The sequence below is a fragment of the Rhinatrema bivittatum genome, chromosome 9 (genome assembly GCF_901001135.1).
Source record: "Rhinatrema bivittatum chromosome 9, aRhiBiv1.1, whole genome shotgun sequence".
Classification (NCBI taxonomy): domain Eukaryota; kingdom Metazoa; phylum Chordata; class Amphibia; order Gymnophiona; family Rhinatrematidae; genus Rhinatrema; species Rhinatrema bivittatum.
Genome location: NC_042623.1, coordinates 90,792,279 through 90,813,070, shown reverse-complemented (window position 1 = coordinate 90,813,070; position 20,792 = coordinate 90,792,279). Strand labels below are relative to the sequence as shown.

The following is a 20,792-nucleotide window of genomic DNA, read 5'->3' as shown; positions in this document are numbered from 1 at the left end:
CCTCCTTCAGGTCGTGGGTTACAGACGGCTGGCGCCTCCAGCAGGTCGTGAGAAGTCCGGGAGTATTCATAGAAGAATAGTCCCAATCCAGTCCAAGGGTCGAAGTCCAGAGGGAGGTCGAGAGCCAGTCCAGGAGCAGAGAAGGAGAATGGTCCGAAGCCGATCCAGGAGAAGAGAAGGAGAATGGTCCGAAGCCAGTCCAAGTCGATACCAGAAATCACCACCACCGGTCCAAGGGTCAGGAACCAAAGTATCAGTTCAACAAGGAGAAGAGCAGAAACGGAGCAAAGAGCGGATCTGAAATACCAAAACAGGAACCAAGCACAAAACCTCAATACCAAAATACCTGGAAGAAGGGAGGAGCCTTCAGGAGGGAGCCACGACATTTCCTGTCGTGGCCCCTTTAAATCTAATCTTCAGCCACGCGTGCGGCCCCATGCAGCTGGGAAGAGGGAGGAGTCATCTCAGCCCCGCTGAGCTCCGCGGCCGGCCCGGGCAGTGGCCAAGGCCGCGCGAAGAAGGTCGGAGGAGGCTCCCTGCTCCTGCAGGAGCCTCTGGGCCTACCCGACATTGCGGGTGAGTACTTGGTCCCGGCCACGGATTGCCTTGGCCGGCAGCCATGACAGTCAGCCCCAGTCGTGGTTTGCTGCGGCCGGCGGCCATAACAGTTAGCGTGCACTAACTCCCGATAGTGCACACTAACCCAAAAATCGGGGCCTCCGGAAAAAAAAAAAACCCGAACCACGGAAAAAATGAAATTCCTGCAGAGGGGCCCCAAAACGAACCCCGACACGAAAAATTTAACCGAAGCACATCTCTAGTATACAGTAGGGGTGTGCATTCGTTTTCACTATATTGGTGATCTGCAACGCAAATTGCACTATTCGTAGTATTCATGGGGAAGCGAAATGTATTGCGATTCCCCACGAATACACAAATCTTCGCCGAATTATACGGCCACCTAAATAAAAATTTAAACAATCCCCCACCCTCCTGAACCCCCACCAAGACTTACCAAAACTCTCTGGTAGTCCAGCGGGGGGTCCGGGAGCCATCCCCTGCACTCACACCCTCGGTACCGGTTTCATCATGGCACCGATAGCCTTTGTCACAGGGGCTTCCGGTGCCATTGGTCAGCCCCTGTCACATGGCCATCGGCGCCATCTTGTGCTCCTACCATGTGACAGGGGCTGACCAATGGCACCGGTAGCCCCTGTGACATAATATGGGCAAAGGCTATCGGCGCCATTTTGAGTACTGGCATCGGACGGCCGGAGTGTAGGAGGTCGCTCTGGGACCCCCGTTGGACCCCCTGGGACTTTTGGCCAGCTTGGGGGGGGCCTCCTGACCTCCACAAGACTTGCCAAAAGTCCAGCGGGGGTCCGGGAGCGACCTCCTGCATGCCGGCCGTCCGATGCCAGTACTCAAAATGGCGCCGAAAGCCTTTGCCCATACTATGTCACAGGGGCTACCGGTGCCATTGGTCAGCCCCTGTCACATGGTAGGAGCACAAGATGGCGCCGATGACCATGTGACGGGGCTGACCAATGGCACCGGTAGCCCCTGTGACAAAAGCTATCAGCGCCATGATGAAACCGGCACCGAGGGTGTGAGAGTGCAGGGGATGGCTCCTGGACGCCCCGCTGGACCACCAGGGAGTTTTGGTAAGTCTTGGGGGGGTCAGGAGGGTGGGGGGTTGTAGTTAATTTTAATTTTAGCTGGGACACGAATAGAAATCGCCGTATTAACGCATCGGGGCGCCATACGGCCGAATGCAACGTATCTGCTCCCCGACGAATCCGAATCATGAATGCAACGTATTGCATCCCTCTGCACATCCCTAGTATACAGTAGGTTCCTAGTGAGACTTCATTTGGAATACTGTGGAATACTGGAGATAGTGCCTTCAAAAGGAAATAAACCGGTTGGAGTCATTTCAGAGGGTGGCTAATAAAATGTTCAGTGATCTTCATTCTAAATTATTTGGGGGCAATCTTAAAAGATCTAAACATGTATACCCTAGAGAAAAGGTGAGATATGGGAGATATGACAGAGACATTGAAATATCTCCAATGTTTCCATGCACAGGAAGCAAGCCTTTTTGAATGGAAAGGAGGCTCTAGAATCGGGGGTTATAGGATGAGGGTAAAAGGAGACTCAGGAGTGATCTTAGGAAATATTTCTTTACAGAGAGGTAGTGGATATATGGAACTACCTCCCAGCGGAGGTAGTGGAGAAAAAACAGTATCTGCATTTAAGAAAGCCTGGGATAAATACTGGAGATCTCTGAAACAGTTTTGGGAATTATAGAGCTAGATAAATTGGATGGATGGGCAGACTAGATGGGCCATATGGTCTTTTTCTGCTGTCATGTTTCTGTTTCTCTTGTTTATGTTAATTATTCCACAGCTAGAATTCTTGAATATAGTGAAATGTTACATACCCTTGCTCCACTTGTCCCATTCCAACATATTTAATTGGACAAATCTATGAAGATTTCAGTATCATTGGATAAACAGTGCTTGCTTTAGTAGCTTTTTGCTTCAATTTGGAATCTTTTCTTAGCTTGTTTAAAATTTCACTTCTTTCTCCTTGTTGATCTGAGTATTTATTTTTGGCAAACTTCCTTTCCTTAGTCTGTGTTTTCCTCTCTCTGATTCTAGATGTTACCAGTGTCAAAAAAAGCAGGTGTTAGATACAAGACAACTTTCTTGGAGGAGGTAAGTTAATGCACTAATATACGAGAGAATGACTTAGCAATGACCATATCTATGGCACTTTTCCCTCAGTTCTTCCAAAAAGAAGCCTCAGAGCTGGAAAAAATGTTTTTCTGTCCAGCTCTGGCTGCATTTATATCTAGGGCAATCCAAAATAAAGAAAGGAATGCAAATCTCTAAGATCTCAAAATATATGATTCAAAGGTAGATAAATCAACTCAGATAAAGAAGCAAATATACTAACCTGCAAGACTGCACAAAGAACTGTACTATACCCCGAGAAAAAATTGTCTTGCAATACTTGCTAATTTAAATATTATTCAAATGACATATGAAGTATTTATTTTGCAGTAGTCCATGCAAAATTACAGACTTTGTAGCAAAAGAAACCTCTTAACTACACCTTCTTGAAGTATAGTCAAGTTTAGCGGAAAATCACCAAATTGGGTGATTTTCTAAGTGTAATTTTGCTTTGTTCAAAGTGCTAATGATTATTTTGCAAGATTCTTCAGCTCATTAGTAATTTTGCATAATTTTTGCAAATGTCAATGTAAACACAAAGTTACACATGTAAAAGAAGGCAAATAGTATGTGTTAATATTCACAAACATGATTATGCAGGTTATTTACTGTTTTTGTATGTGCTATCATATCTGTGAAACCATTTGTGGTTTAATACATTGGGCCGTTAGTAAGAGTCCCATTCACAGAAAGGAAGGAGGTTTGAATAGTCATTCAAACTGGGAAAGGCTGTGCACTGAGTATGATAAGCTCAAGCCATTGTCATGGAGACTGATAAGCCAAGTATTCACCAGTATTCTTTGACACACGCTCAATGCAGATGTTCACAGAATCTTATTCATATCAATGCAAATCATTCAATACTAACATCTCCATCTACATCAAAGAGCTTGAATCTGCCAGTAATCACAGGAATCCAATTGACCCAAAATCTGTACTTAACAAAAAAAAAAACAACCCATCAGAGGTGGGTAAGTGTCAGTGCTGCATACTGCCATTTAGAGAACTTGGGTTTAACTCCCAGAACAGGTCTTCTTCTCCCCAGGTCACCCAGAGCTAGGGTTGTTGAAGAGGCAGTGGTCACCACCCCCGGACTCATTGGGTAATGATGTCACCTAGTGGCTAGACTTAGGATTCATGATTGCAGGGTTTTATAAGGAGCCCTGCAGCTTGGCCTCTGGCCTAGGACTGTCAGTGCAATGACTGGGATATATGATCTGTAAGGGGATATAAAATAGGGAAACAAATCCAGATAGTTGCCAATGAAGGGTTATGATCCTGTAATATAACAGAGGCCAGTTCTGATTGAGTTGGAAGTTCAAAGGAATCTTAATTCACATCTGTTTTTGCAGATCCCGAAACATGGATTTAAAACCAGAAAGTTTATCTATCCTTACTTTTAATCAGCCCTAAGCTTTCTTTCCCGCCTTAAAAACAAATTCCTAATTGACTTGGTCCATGTTAGAATTTTATTTATTTAGTTATTTATTTATTTATTTATTTGACATTACTTCTATACCGCACCCTCCACAGTTCGGGGCAGTTTACAATAAAACATACATAAAATTAATAGTTCAAACATACAGATAAAATAAATAAAACAATGCAATTAAAGTTAAAATAAGTATTGAAAAGAAAAGATTTAAAAAAAAACTATAGATGGAAAGGAGTATAAGCAAGCAAAAAGAAAGAAATGCAGATTACTATCTGCATTTCTTTCTTTTCGCTTGCTTATAGTAAATTAAAATTGAGTGAATTAGAATTCATATAAATCTGCAAATGCAGACTTAAAAAGGTGGAATTTTACTGCTGAACTGGTAAAATCTAATAGTAAAAAAAAAAAATCTGATAATATTTTTACATCTTCTTATTGAATTTCTTCTAACTCTTAAACAAGAGAATATTTTGAACAGTCATATTTTACTATTTTTCTTCCGTGAAGGATTCATAAAAAAAAAATTGCATGCAGGATGAGCCTCCTACATGAATATAAATTACAGAAGTTAAAATACAGATGCAGTGCTAACAATAGCCACTTTTCAATAATATATTTTTTTAATCTATAAATACATCTATGGCCTAATTTTAATAGCCGACAGGCATGAGTGATAATTTAACATTTTTTATGCCAGAGTTGATCATTTATAGCTGTCAGAGCTATTTTAGGGTGTCGAAACACCAAAATAGAGAAGGCAATGGTGATTTTCCAAGATATTTAAAACATGACCTTTGCCAGGGATTTAAAAGTGCTGCCTCTTTAGTCTCCTTACCCTGGAAGGAACATTAACAACTTCTTAATAGAAACGAAGTCAAAGGTTACACTCAGTAAAAAACAGTGCATTTATGAATCACATGAAATTTTAGTCTTCACGTGAAAGCTGCAGCACAGCAGCAGTGAAATCACACTGTTGGATGGCAGACAAGACAGCTTCCACTTTGTAATCACAATTCATGCATAATTTCTTACAAGATCTGAGGTTGTCAGATCAAGTTTTAATTAGATTAAGTTAAACATCTAATTATTGTGCTGATAAATGATTGAAATGAAGAATGTATTTGCATACACTATTAGACAGATATTCAAACTGATCAACAAAACTGTTTGGGTTTGAAAGGTCCCAAGAACAATTCTTTTCTTTTAACGAAAGAATACTCCACAGCAGTTCTTGTTTCTAAATGCAAATAGGCAGTTCAACCACAAAATACAGGAGCCTGCCGATTAGACACAGCCTATACTATGTTCTGCAATGTAGTTTTGTCTGCTGCTATTAGTACAGAAACTTTGATATTTAATTCAGTAATGAGACCAAGGAAAGATGCAAATACTTAAAAAAAAATCTAGTTTAGTCTAAGCAAACATTAATCTTCAAAATGCTTAATGAAAATAATTCCTCCCCAAATTTTCTTAGCCTGAATCCCTAGTTTAGAAGTGCTGCAGAAGAAAGACTGAATATAGACTTAGCCCCAAGTCACAGAGGGAAAGGCTATTATATGATAACTAAAGGAAGAAGAAATCCAAATTCATATGGAGTTCCACTGGACCACAACTTGCCTCAGAGAAAAAGGCAGAGATGAAAACAGAGGTTCCTATATAGCTGCCATAAGCAAAGCAGTATCGGTAGTGGCCCTATTCCTCAAAGAAAGGTGCTGAGAAGATTCTTCCCATGTCTTTCTGAGCCTCGTTGGGTTCAAGCTGACATACAGAGACTGAAAGAAATAATGAGAAATAGGGAGAAAACAGCAAAAAAGGAAGCAGAGGAAGAAAGAGAAGAATCCAAGTCAGCTCCAAAATAGTTATGCAGTAGTTATTTGAAGTCTAGGAATATATTCATGACTTACTAAAAATATGTTGAACTTTGGGTCCTACCATGAGATAAGACCTTTTTGATGTTAAATGGCTTGGTAAATAAATAAAGACTGGATGATCCGGATCAATATATTTGAACTCTATTTTTCAACCTTGAGCTGAACCATTTTAACATCTGCATGATCATATTACAACATTGCTAGACAGAAAATCCAGCATTTGGAAGCAAATCAAGTCAGGTTTTCAGGACAACTAAAAATATGCAAATCAGCTGGGCTTATAGATGTTTACTAATACATCATATGACTATTCATTATAGATATCCTGCAAACTAAACCTGTTTGTGGTTCTCAAGTATCACAGTCATGTATTCCTGATTTTCTATAAAGGGACTCATAACCTTAATATCAGACTACAGATTTTATCTTCTGGGAAATGGAGGAAAACAAGGCTGTACCAAGCAGTCTACACACAAGAGTGAGTTCCAGTAGGGTATCAAGGGGTAGAGCTTTAACTGAACTGATCCCACAGATGTACTGGAGTAGGGGGTCTATGTGCTAACTAGCATTTAAACAAACATAACATGATAACATGACTAGAGATATGTATTGTTTGAAATGACATGAACCTGCAACAAAATATGTCATTTCATTTTTTTCATTTTAAAACAAAGCAAAAAAACATGCCAACAAAATAAATTTTATTTTATTTAGTTGTTGACATTGCCTATGTTGTTAAAAATGAAAGCATATCCCTATTAATTACTTACTATCATTGGTAAAATAATGATTACAAAAATCATAAAATAATAGGACAGAAAAGAAAGCAGACTTAGAGCAAAATGGAATAAAGTATAGTCAAAAGTTGTGATGCATAAACAAGTCAAAGACAAGCTCACCCCAGAAAAATAGTCTAGTTTGTCAGAAGAATTAGATTTTCTCTAAATATGTTGGTAAAATCCAATGGATTTTTTCTAGTGAATCTGGGAAAAATCTCAAGAGGATCTAGAACTCTAATTAAGAACCAAGCAATTTGATATTATTGGAGACTTCCTGAAATAGAGAAACATAGAACAGGAAAAAGGCCATATGGCCCATCTAGTTTGCCCATCCGCCAATGATTTAGCTTTATCATTCCTATCACTCCCTTAGATATCCTCTGTATTTATCCCATGCCTTCTTAAATTTAGATACTATTTTTGTCTCAACCACCTCCACTGGGAGGCCTTTTCATGCATTCAGCACCCTCTCTCTAAAGAAATACTTCCTAAGATTACTCCTGAGTGTACCCCTTTCGCCCTCATCGCATGACCCCTAGTTCTAGAGTTTCTCTTCTATTGAAAGAAGCTTGCCTTCTGTGCATGAAAACCTTTGAGATATTTAAATCTCTACCATATCTCCCTTATCTCACCTTTCCTCTAGGGTGTACATTTAGATCTTTAAGTCTGTCTTCATATGCTTCACTGTGTTGTTCTTAGGCGCACATTTGGAAGAAGCTACTGCTGTTCCAAAAACTTTATTAAAATCACTAGTAAGTTTAAACCCATTTGAACTTCTCTAGTTAGTTCAGAAACGTGAACATTTTCAGCTTTATTAATTTTATGGGAACTCTATGGAATTTCTATCAAGCCTATTTTTGAAAAAGTTGTACATCTCCAATGAAGAATCAGGCAATTTGATAATATGGGAGAATCTAGCTCCTGCTGCCCCTTTAACTCTGGCCAATAGCAGTTCACATCTTAATGTTTTGTATATCACTGAATATTCTTTCCAGCTGTGGTGCAGTTTTTCATGTAACAACCAGCTATAAAAAGTAATCTTGCACTGTTTAAATATTTCTCTAAATAATTGTTGTGAAAGACAGAAATATAGAGTTTTCATATATAAAACTGTGGGACATTATTGGGATGGCTTAATAACCCCATATTTTAACTGAAGGACCTAATTCCTAGAAAGACCATCAAGGGCCTTATTTACTAAGAATTTTTATTCCATTCTATGTCTATGGAATAAATAGTTTAGTAAATTAGGCCCAGAATCACTAACCAAAGCCTACTAAAGTGAACAAACCATTAAAACTGCTTGAACATGGTAATCCAGGCATTACTATTGTCATATCAAAAGGATGAGTCAAACACCTGTAATGGTAAACATAAGGGCCAGATATGCTAAGAACTTTTTCATAGACACACAATGGAGAAGTGCATTTGACCTTTGGTTAGAGGGTTACAATGGCAATAAAATGCTCTGTAGGTGGATCCCTATCACTTCAAGGCAGAAAGCACCGCTAAGCCCAAGCACTTCAAATCCTGCTAGGATCTTAACTAGGAGACATAGGCCCAGTAAGTCAGTCTTTGCTATGCCAATATACAATTAATTTTACTATTGAATTAAAAATTGCTTGGCAAGTTATTTGTAATTTTAAAGAAAATGTCATTTATATGAACAATACAGGGAAATGCATTATAGAGTATTATAATTCCAATGACATTTACTAAACCAGAGAGGAAGAAGAGATACTACATTCGAGAAAAACAATTTTCATTCATACATTTGAGAAGCTCTAAATTAGCTGCCTGATTTCATTTTGTAGCTTCATAGGTAAATGCCATTTTGTAACCCCAATTCAATCAATAATATGCTATGACACACTTTAATATCTGTTAGAGCACTCTTAAGTAAGCTTCAAAATTCTTAATCTTTACTATGTTGTTCTTAGCAGCACATTTGGAAGTAGAAATATATATTTTATTAGATGAATGTTCTTAAACCAAGAAATACTTCCAGGAAGGAACAAGCCAGAACATTTAAAAAATGTTATTGGAGCAGTTTTATAAATGGCATTGGCTGAATTCTATCTGATGAAAGTTATATATTTAGTAATTGTTTCTTTTTTTCAAATAGCTACTTTCAACAATGAATCATATCATACAAATGTCAATATCACAAACTATATATGTTTTGTAGAGATGTGCATAGTTTTTTGTGTTCGTGTCGTTCTTCGTTTTTCGGCCGCCATGGAAAATGTCGTTTTTTTTCGGTTCGGGTCTTTTTTTTTCGCGAAAAATCGATTTTTAGTTAGTGCGCGCTAACTCCCAGTTAGTGCGCGCTAACTCCCCGTTAGTGCGCGCTAACTCCTGTTAGCGCGCACTAACAAAAAACCGTTAGATTTTGTTACTTTTTGTTACTTTTTGTTAGTTTTTGTTAGTGCGCACTAACAGGACTTAGCGCGCACTAACGGGGAGTTAGCGCGCACTAACTCCAGTTAGTGCGCACTAATCGGAAAAACGAATTTTTGCGAAAAAACAGGAAAATCCTGATTTTTTTCGGGCTCCCTGAAATATGCCGAATTGGACAAATTCGTTGCAATTTTCCAATTCAGCAAAAACGAATGCACATCTCTAATGTTTTGGATGATCTAGCCTTTGTTGCGCGTCCCGGCCGCGCTGGTGCCACAGCTGGCACCGCTTACCTCGGGCTCCCCTCACCAGGCCTGGGCCGTCCTCTCTTGCAGCCGCCGCTAACTCCCTGCATCCGCAGCGTCCCTCAGTCTATCCCGGGCCTTCAAGACCCTCAACATCGCTCGGTTCCTCTCTCCAGGGCTCGGCGTCCTCGTAGGCATTAGGCCCGCCCCTAAGTGCATGCGGAACACACGGCCATTTAAAGGGCCAGGCGCGGGAAGTTCCCCCGTGGCGTGCGATAGTGACGTCACCTGAGCCCTGTATATAAGGAAGGGCTCAGGCTCCAGTTTCCTGCCTTGGCAATTGGGTTGACACTTCTGGTGTAGCTAGTTGCCGTCCTACATTCCTTGTTCCTGTGTTCCTTGATCCAGTCTCTGTTCCAGTGTTCCTGTGATCCTGTGATCCTGTGTTGTTCCAGTGCTCCTGCATTCCTGTGGTCCTCTCTGTGTCCCAGCGTCTGGCCTGATTCCTGCTCCACATTCCTCCTCAGTAGTATCTTCTCGGATTGATTCACGGTACTAACCTCTGCTTGCCTGACCACATTTGACCGCTGCCTGGACCTGACCTCTGATTGCCTGACAATGTTTGACTGCTGCCTGGAACTGACCACTGCCCATCTTCTGAACATGTTTGACCGCCGCCTGGAACTGACCTTTAGCTGCCTGACCACATTGACTGCCACCTGGAACTGACCTCTGCCTGCCTTGACTATACTCAGACTGATCTTGGAACTGACCCTTGCCTTGGCTGACCACTCTCGGATGGATACCCTGGCTTTGACCCTTGCACTCCACTCGGATACTCTGTTCACTCCTGTGACCACCAGACCAGCCTGTTTGGACGCTGCCCACGGCCTTCCTCATACTAGACCAATAGGCACTGCCTATCTTGCCTGAAAGACTTTCATATCCTGTGTTCTTCCTGAGGTCTCCGGTGATCCTTGACTGGGTCTAGTTCCTCCCTTCATCACCAGCCGCGCACCTTTGCTCGTGGTGGGCACACCTCTCCGCTATCTCTCTGGGAGAACCTACGAGGCCCACCTAAGCCCAGGCAGTCCGGATACTCAAGGGCTCAACCTGCGGAAACCCCGGATTGCTAATGGTGAAGCTCCAGCTAGCCTCTGTCTCCTTGTGTGCTCCGCCTCCTGGTGGCAGGCCCTCTCTGGGTCCGACCAGAGGGCCATACCAATCCTGCACCAGGCCAAGGGTCCACCTCCAGCGCAAGAGTCTTCTTCAACCCCTGAGCTTTTAGAAGCTACTTCAGCTCCCCCTATTACCTGGTAGAATATAACACAGAATATAATGGCAGATAATGAATGACCATCTTGTCTGCCCAATGTCTTTCCTGTTGCAATGCGATAAACTCTAGCTGATCTCTAGTTTTTCCTCCTACTTCTTTGCAACTAGGGATCCTCTGTGTTTAACCCTTGAATTCTGGTACTCTTTTTGTCTTTGACTTCCACTGGGAGGCTATATGACAGGGGCATGAAAAGCCAGGCTATCCTCTGGTATCTTTTGATGAAATAGTTCTTCACGAGAGTAACCTACAAACAGCAGCAGTTATAACCAGCCAAGAGATCCATCTGGGCATATCTTACAGTTAACAAAAGGTTTAGTTATTTAGCTTAGCTGTTTATGTTTCTTCAATGAAGTTTGTACAAATTCACTCTTGTTGGTGGTAGAACAGTCCTCTTGTGCTGCGTCAGTAGAGGCAGGAATGAATAAGTAAAGTTGGAAAGGGGAGCTCTGGCCATTACCTGCTTTTACAGATTAGATAAGGCCTCCTTACCCTTGGGTTGACTTGCACAGCATGACAATGGCAACCTGAACACCTTGCTGGGCAGACTGGATGGATCATTTTGGTCTTTATCTGCTGACATTTGCTATGTTATTATGAAAGCCCAAAACTGAAGTGCTACAGACCTTCATTCACAGTAGCTGGCTATTTTATCCTTTTGGTCTTCCATTTCTTTTTATGTAATCTGATTGTTGCTAGGATTAACCTCTAGCCAAGGGAGAATACATCTGCAAGCATGCCTGTTTTGCCATTAGGTTGTGCTCTTGAAAAATATCCAGGATTCCCCATCTCCCAGGGATTTCCATATTCCATGTGTCCCAAGTCAGGCCATAGGGCTTTCCATAGCTAATAGTGTTTATGCTCAGTTTTAACAAATGTACATATTCTGTTAGCTATTAAATGCCATTATTCAGCTTGTTTCAGTTCTTGAAAATCTATCAACGTCTCCAGCAGCTTGGTTGCTAACAGTGAAAGATCAGTTTCAGTTCAGGAAATAATACCGTTTCTTGCAATGTGGTTGTGGAAACTGCGTATTGAGAAATTTTGTTTTAATAAAGTGGTGTGGTTGCCATGTTAATTCACTTGGACAGCTCTTAAAAGCTAGTCATAACTGTATTAAACTAGTCCATTCCATAAGGTAGCACCTACAACATGTTAACTTTAATTTCTTTCAACATGAAAACAGTGCTTCCAGGTTAGCTTGCAGAATCTCATTATTGGTAATCATTCTCGACAGGATGTGTAAGGATAACACTACAAAAAAAAACTCTTCTGTAGTATATTTACATTAACATGGCAAATATGCACCGAAAAAAGAGATTTCATGAGAATATTTAGGTTTCAGCTATTTATTTTATAGGCCACCTGTGCCCAGGCTCTACACAGCATACAACCAAAACTACACCATAAAAAGTGCAGCAACTGAAACTAACAAATATCAACTCTTTGCATAACCTACTATCCTAAAAACAGAAGCCCACCCTCGCTTCATAGGAATACTTGCCTGAACAAAGAACGTTTTTAATAGCCACGTAAAAGTCTTAGAGCACAGCATGAACCGTAGCTCCTGAGGCAACGAGTTCCACAGTTTTGGAGCTGCTATGGAAAATGCTCACTCCCTTGTTTCACTTCCTGGATGAGCATTTCTATTTCTTTATTCTAGAAGGACTGTTTTCTCCAGAAGTCAATTAACCATTCAAACAATGCCCACATTAATATATTTTCATTTTATTTCATAGGACCTGATAGAAGAAAGCCAGGTTTGTAACATATCTTGAAAAAAAAATTATTCAGGAATAGAAAAGAATTCCTGTTCCTAAATTCCTGCCCACGTTAACAGAAAATAAACAGCACCAAAAAAGGGAAAAGATATTAGTACAACGGATAACAGTAAATTACTGTGGAGCATAGTCAATAAGCTTCCTGACTTTCAGTAGTTCAAGTGAAGAGGTGATTTTCAATCTATTAATTCTACTTTAATTTGCTTTCATCTTTCTAGGATATGCTGTCCATGAACAGTGATCATCCTCCTTCTGTTTCCTTGTATCATGCATCCAACCATGCATTTATAAGAGGCAACTGCAGAGAAAAGCATTGTCAGGGTATCTCAAGGCATCTCTGCACAAATCCAAAGTGGTTCCACTATTCACCAGTATTTTAATGTGTACAAATAACTTTTGCAGATGAAACGCTGCTAACTAGGGTTCAAACCACAACGTAGCACCCATTAAAGGCATAAATGAAGAAACTATCAATCAGAACATCAAAAATATTATTAATCATAAACAGTTTAAAATATAATACAGTTTTCTTTTTATTTGCTTTGAATACTTTACTTGTTTTGCCCTAAATTCTGTTTTTTTTTTCTTTTTGTGGGTTCAGAAGTTCAACCAATACAGAAAATGTTTAGTAGGAAAAGTCAGCAAAAACACAGCCTTGTTACAGCCAGAAATTGTCTTTTTGCAAGGCAAACCATACGAAACTGAACCTGTAACTGAAATTGTTAATAAACTACACTAGGAAACGCTTTTAAACAGCTGATTTAACAGAATGCTAGCTAACAATGTTTTATCATACATACAAGATAAAACAGGTATTTATTAACTTGCAGTTCTTTAACTCAGTTAAAGTATAGATAGAATGCACTGCCAGCTTAGTTACCTACCAGCACCTTTACAAAACAGCATCGACTCATAGTGCCTGCTGCCAGAAGAGAGGAAACATGCTCAGTGGAAAAAGATACAACAACAAAAAAAAAAAAAAGCTAAGAATGAATAAAGTATGGTCTAGGTTTGTGCAATTCTACTGGCAACTGTGGAAGGGTAGAGAAAGGAGAAGTAGGTCATTGGGGTACTTCCTAAACCTAAGCTGGAATTTCAGTTAAAGAGAAAGAAATGACACAGCATTTTCAAGGAGAGGAACTTCTGTCTTTATCTGAAAAATTGCTATCAAGTCAGAGGAGCAGTGCTGGAATGAGCCCACACAGCTGCAGCATGGCAAAGCTAAATAGTTTCCTGATCTCTTGATAACTCTGCTATTCGTTGCTTCCTCACAGAAATTCTAGTGGTCCTAATAGGCACACAAATCTTTTCCTGGTACATCATTGTTATTTTAATATGAGGAGAGTAACTGAGGCATCCGGGACCCTACCCCTACCCAACCCAACCCAACCCAACCCTCTACCCTACCCCACCCCTCCTTGCACAACCCTTCACCCACGCAGGGTGACACAACTCTTTAACCAAACAGAGCAACATCTGGTTTTGATTTGGATAAATGGCTACAGCTTTAGTAGATGATTAACAAAATAATCTAATAAAGGTGTTGAGCCTCTGTCCCTAGCCCCCAATTTGGGAAATGCCCTATGGGGCCAACATAAGGCCTGGATTTATCAAAATGCATTAAATATCGCAAAGTATGCTATCTTAGTGCTTTGCATACGTATTAGTGCAATGCCAGAATTGTTGTATTTCCTACATTCAACCACTGGAGGGACTATCATATGAGAGAGAGAGAGAAACTAGCCATAATGCCCTCATACTAGGTAGGTATTTTTATCTCTATAGCAGGCCCACCTAGTAACTCGAGGCGAGGATTAGGTAGTAGTATAGGGGTTAGGGGCCACTTTGACATTCAAAGTGAGACGTACTAAAAGAACAGTGCTCTCTTGTGAAGATTTGATGACCTTCGGAGTGAGGAAACTCACCCAAAGATGAGATTTGTGCAATGTTCTCTCAACTTAGATTGATGTTACTCAGGTAGAGAGTCCATCAAGCTAGGTTGAGAGAACATTGCACAAATCTCATCTTTGGGTATTTCCTCACTCCGAAGGTCATCAAATCTTCACAAGAGAGCACTGTTCTGTTCGTACGTCTCACTTTGAATGTCAAAGTGGCCCCTAACCCCTACACTAATACCTAAACCTCACCTCGAGTTACTAGGTGGGACTCCTATAGAGATATAAAGTTAAAGGTGCTTAACGCATGCGAAAACGTCATATAGCACTTTGATAAATGACCTCCTAAATTTGCTAAATGTTGACTCCAGGGCCATTGATAACCATGTGCCTTGCCCTGGCTGCCCCAGCAGCACCTGACCAAGACCTTTGGCCTCATGTAATGGGGCTTATTTGGGTCCAAAAGCAGTATCCCCAAGGCCTGTCACTATTTGCATGTCCTTGTTTGTAAATGCCTATGCCAGAGATCGCCCTGCCTCTTCCCTGTGCCACCGCCCTAGAGGCAGCCTGCCATATGCTGGATCCTAGATTTTCCCATCTACTTCAGAGTTCAAACACTACCATAGGGATACATTTACTTCTGTGAGAGAACATAACCTTTCCCTTCTTGCAGGAGGAGAATTGACACCCCCATATCCTGCTGCGGCCTAAGCTCCTGTTATATCCCATGCTCCCCAAGACCTTGTGCAGAGCAATCACATTTAAAATTCACACTATCCCCACTCCAGGCAGATTCACTAAATCCTACTTAGAACAGAGCAAGAATTGTCCACCTGGTCATGGTGAACGTTGCCCACCCAATAATGTAAAGCGCTTGCCCACTTGATAGTGTGAATGTTCAAATTTGCAACAGGGAATAATCTAGAACCAAATAATGAGACATCCAGGTTAAAATGAGGGCCATGCCAATAACCATTGTCTTTGACATTATCAACAGAAGGACTACCACATGTCATTACCTCCAAATGTACCACAAGGGCCACTGAGTAATCTCTCAGAGTAATCACTAGGGATGTGCAGAGCAAAATTTTATGTTCATATTTTTTATGTCCGAAAGGGGGTCCCACTTGCGGCCAATATGGACATAAAAAAAATCCAATGAGTTGGGTATATGTACATATGTGCAAAAAAAAAAATTAAACCCCCTCACCCTCCTTAATCCCCCCCCCAGACTTACCACAACTCCCTGGTGATCGAGCGAGGAGTGAGGACGTCATTTCTGCAATCCTTGGCGAGAAGCATGTGACGTCGGTGGCACGTCGAGTGACGCGGCGTCACGTGATTCCCGGCTCATTCACGCCGGACGGCTCGTTCGGCCCAAAAAGAACTTTTGGCCAGCTTGGGGGGGGGGCCTCCTGACCCCCCCAAGCTGGCCAAAAGTTCTTTTTGGGCCGAACGAGCCGTCCGGCGCGAACGAGCCGGGAATCACGTGGCGCCGCGTCACTCAGACGCAATGTCACGTGATTCCCGGCAAGTTCGCGCCGGACGGCTCGTTCGGCCCAAAAAGAACTTTTGGCCAGCTTGGGGGGGCCTCCTGACCCCCTCAAGCTGGCCAAAAGTTCTTTTTGGGCCGAACGAGCCGTCCGGCGCAAACTTGCCGGGAATCACGTGACGTCGGCGTCACGTGATTCCCGGCTTGTTCGCGCCGAACGAGCCGTGCGGCGCGAACGAGCCGGGAATCACGTGACGCCGGCGTCACTCGACGTGCCGCCGACATCACATGCTTCTCGCCAAGGATTGCAGAAATGGCGTCCTCACTCCTCGCTCCATCACCAGGGAGTTGTGGTAAGTCAGGGGGGGGGATTAAGGAGGGTGAGGGGGTTTACATTTTTATTTTGGCTCAACAATCGCGATTTCCCACATATCGAACATATCTATGTTCGATATGTGGGAAATCCGATCGTTTATGTCGAATCAATTTTTTAAGTAAAAAAAAAATATGAGTTGCGTTTTACTAATGCGGTCAATCCGAATGCACACCCCTAGTAATCACTGATATAGTATGAGGATGAGCTCCTCTCCAGAGCATGCAGACCTGCAGATCCAGCATATTTACAGGTGCAATTGTTCTGTCCCTCAGCACCCAGAATGAGGGTTTGTCAATGCCATTCTCTGTACCTGGGAGATGAATAGAGTGGCCCAGGATTCCAGCCATACAATTTCTTTCCTTGTCACTTATGGTGAATGAACATTAGGGAAAGTTGGTCATGAGTCCCTGTCCAATCCAAATCCAGGTTATGTTCACAATCATGAGCCCACATAGCCATAACAAACTTAGGCCTGGATTTTCTAAGGTCGCAGACCTTAGAAAATCCGGCGGTAACGGGGGACGAGGTGGCGAAGCGGGGGGCAGGCCTGCGAATGCCAGCAGCGATCGCACCTCTGCGGTGCTTTTGGGTGCAATTGGGTGTGAAACTGGTGGTGAAAAGGGCCCTTACCTTTTCGCCATCAGCGATGTCTTCGCGGCGTCTGCCCCAGTGCTGCCCCAATTCCTCCCCTTCTAGTGCGGACGCCGCCTAGAACCTGCCCCAATCTAGGTATCGCATGCGATCCCTTTTGAAAATGACCCCCTTAATCATGAAGTTGGTCATGAAATTCCACCTATTGTGTGCCTAAATGAAGAAAGGCCAACCCAGCCAAATCTAACAGCACCCTGTTACTAATGATGTCCAACCCCTGGGTAGCCAAAAATATTTATTTCTTTATTTTCAAATTCTTATATCCTGCTCATCATAATACAATCATTCTGAGTGATTTACAATATTAAATATAGAGTAAATAAACAAAGCAGACAACATAAAAAATGTGTTACATAAGTATTCTTCAAATACATCAAAATAAAAAATATATAATAAAGTTTTAAAAATAATAATACAGATCAATGAAAAGTATTTTGAAAGTAAAACGTTTTCAGTTTCTAACTGAATAGCTAATAATGTTGAATCTCACAGAGCTCTACAGGCAAATTGTTCTATAACATGGACCCAAACATTGAAAATGGTAATTTTCGTGTTTCTTGGAGACAAGCATACTTAGCTAAACAAGTGAGCATACCAGTAAAATATTTTTTCAGCAAAATGTAATGCTCAGATGAGGATTTATATATGCTGACAACAAGTTAAGAAAGATTTTATGGACCCACATTTCTAAATCCTTAAACATCATTGCAACAATCTTAAAATGTATTCTCTGAACAAGCGGCAGCCAGTGCAACTCAAAGAAAATTGGTGAAATATGATCCCTAAGGGCACATGCTACTATGAGCCAAGCAACTGCATTCTGCAGCAACTGTAGTACTTTCAGATGATATTTAGGAAATCCTACATAGACGGAGTTACAATAATCAATAGTGGTTAAGATAAATGCCTGAACAACTGTACAAAATTCATCTACTGGTGATAGAATATATTTCAGCTCCTGACCATACTAAACTTGTAAATGCAGCCTTTATCATTGCCTTCATCTGAGGTTTCACTGATAAGCAAGAGTCTATTAAGATACCCAAGTTCCTCACTTCAGTAGAAAAGAGAAGGGGACATCCATTAACTCCGCTCCACTCTGCTCTTGTTCAGGGAGTGTGGTTGAGGCATCCCTATGGCCATGGCCTACACTGAGTTGGCCTTCTGCCTTCTCCCTGCTTAGCCATCTTGGGCTTCCATATTGAGGGAGCATATTACTATGACAAGTGCATGTCAACTGGTTGCTCCATGCAATGTGCATACTTTGAGATGTTCCATTCATTCATGAACTGGGTAGAAGTATGTGAGGGAAACATGGATGGAACAGTGCACTACCTAGATGATTTCTTATTTGTGTACCCTGTGGATAGGATACTCCTCATCTGGCAAGCTCTTCCAAATGTGCCATAGGCAGAAGTGATGGTTACATACCTGGAACATTTAGTGCCAGCAGTGCTACATCACACTGCTATCTCATGCTCACTGACCACAAGCATGGACTTCAAATGCCCAGGAGTTCTAGTAAATATCCCACAGTGTGCCCTTGAGGATGATATCTGGTGGGACTGCTCTGTTGGCAAAGGAAAGGGGAAGGCACATGGACAAGGTCCTAGGGGAGGTATGGTGAAAAGCCTGTCTATGTCTTAATGGGCACAGTTCATCAATCAGTGACCTACCAAGAAGATCTTCAAGGACCATGAAGTTGGATCCCTGATGGTTCCTCCTTGGCTCCCTCTGCACAGTCATGGACCAGAGAAACAGCACAAGGCTCAAGGTAAAACGGCTGCATCGGTCTGGCTCTCAAGAATGCACTGGGGCAACAGGGGTGTAGCTTGCAACCCCTGCCACCCCCCCCCCCAATCCCCCCGTTGAGGTGGCAATCAATATTACTCTGGTACCTGCTGGTGTTCTGGAACTAGAGAAACGTAAGCGATAAAGATATGTAATGCAATCAGCCCAATCAGTTTCACTGTTCCTTGGGAACAGAAGGGATGTATGAAATATGTAACACAAGGTCAGCTCTTTCCCTCCCCTAAGGCTCTAAATTTAAAAGGAAATAAGGCTAGCATATTGTACTATGAATCCCCTTTTTAGCAGTTGCCCAGTAATTTTTTTTTTTATTTTCCCTTTCCAGTTTGTTAACCATGCACAGAGGGATAAACCATGGCCAAGGGCCACAGTAACATAGCAAATGGCAGTAGATAAAGATCAAGTTGGTCCAACCAGTCTGCCCAGAAGTCTGTTTAGCAATATAGCTTCTGTTTCGTGCAGGTTACCCCCATGCACAGTACAATGACTACTTTTCTACCAGCAGGTTGGGAATTCTGATTCAGTAGTATGTTCAGCTGATGCAGTGTATCAGCATATCTACACATCTAATAACCTCCCAAAAGTGACACCCACATCGAGCAAGTTATGTGAGTCTTAGTGGATGTTCTGAATGTGATAAATGTTTCTGCCAGAAAAGCCATCTCAGACTGCATGAAATGACCCAAAGAGTGAGAAACCATTTAAATGTTCTTAGTGTGTTTTCTTTGTAATATGCAAATTGTGTACATTATTATTCTCCATACTGATCATTTATTTGGAGGAAGTAGATTATAAGTCCAGTTAATTAAAAAAATATATCACATATTCATGTACAAGAGGCATGGCCTTTGCCAGGAATAATCATGGTTAAAACAAGAATCATTGAAAATATAATAGTATAGTTATTTATGATTTATTAACTGTCTTTTAGAAAGTAAACTTTCATCCAAGGTGCTGTACAGAAAGGAAATAAGTAAGAACATTGTAGTAGACTAATACAGCAGGAGAAATTTCACCCAAGGTATATGATTATATATTTAAAACATTTTAAAGCTATATCCCCTAGGGATATGCACTGATTTTTTTTTTCCATGTCATTTTCGTTTTGGGTCATTATTTGTCAAATTTCATTTTTATAATGGTTCGAGAGGTATTTATTTCAGGTTTCCCTAATTTCAGAATTAGTGTACACTATCAGGGTTTAGTGTGCACTAACGTCAGACAGCAAATGGGAATGCAGAACCATACTTCTAGCTAATGTACTGCTCCTCAATTGACACTTTTTAACTTATTGGTAGTTAGTGCGCACCAAAATCCCATTACTGCGCACTAAAGGGCAGATTTTCAAAGGGGTACACGCGTAAGATACACGTGTACCCCCCGAAAACCTGCCCCAAGTTCCCCCTGCGCGCGCTGAGCCTATGTTGAATAGGCTCGGCAGCGCGCGCAAGCCCTGGGACGCACATAAGTCCCGGGGCTTTTCTGGGGGGGCGTGTCGGGGGCATGTCGTGGTGTGCGTCATCTGGGGGCGGGGCCGTGGGTGTGGTTCTGGCCCGGGGGCATTTCGGGGGCGTGGCCGAGGCCTCCGAAACTGCTCCCGGGCCTGGGAATCGCGCGGCTGGTGCGCGCTAGTTACGCCTGCCTTGGGCAGGCGTAACTTTTCAATCAAAGGTGGGGGGGTTTAGATAGGGCTGGGGGGGTGGGTTAGGTAGGGGAAGGGAGGGGAAGGTGCGGGGCGGTGGAAGGAAAGTTCCCTCCAAGGCCGCTCCGATTTCGGAGCGGCCTCGGAGGGAACGGAGGCAGGCTGTGCGACTCGGCGCACGCAGGCTGCCGATTTTGCACAGCCTTGCGCTCCGACCCCAGATTTTAAAGGTTATGCACAGCTATGTGCATATCTATTAAAATCCAGTGTACTCTTGTTTGCGCCTGGTACGTGAGCAAAAGTACACACGGGCGTACTTTTTAAAAATCTACCCCTAAGTCTGTA

General features: G+C 42.1%; 1 protein-coding gene across 3 annotated transcripts in view; it reads right to left on the bottom strand.

Moving 5' to 3' along the window:
* TFEC (transcription factor EC) overlaps positions 1-20,792 on the bottom strand; it is a 258,336-nt gene that overhangs the window by 127,734 nt on the left and 109,810 nt on the right. Inside the window, exon 1 of one of the 3 annotated variants that reach the window (XM_029616394.1) lies at positions 13,467-13,530. The exons of the other annotated variants lie outside the window; for them this stretch is intronic. Within the exon in view, the coding sequence (XP_029472254.1) occupies positions 13,467-13,496 (30 nt within the window). The 5' untranslated portion in view covers positions 13,497-13,530. Of the gene's footprint in view, positions 1-13,466; positions 13,531-20,792 lie in introns of those variants that run through there. 3 annotated transcript variants of the gene reach the window in all.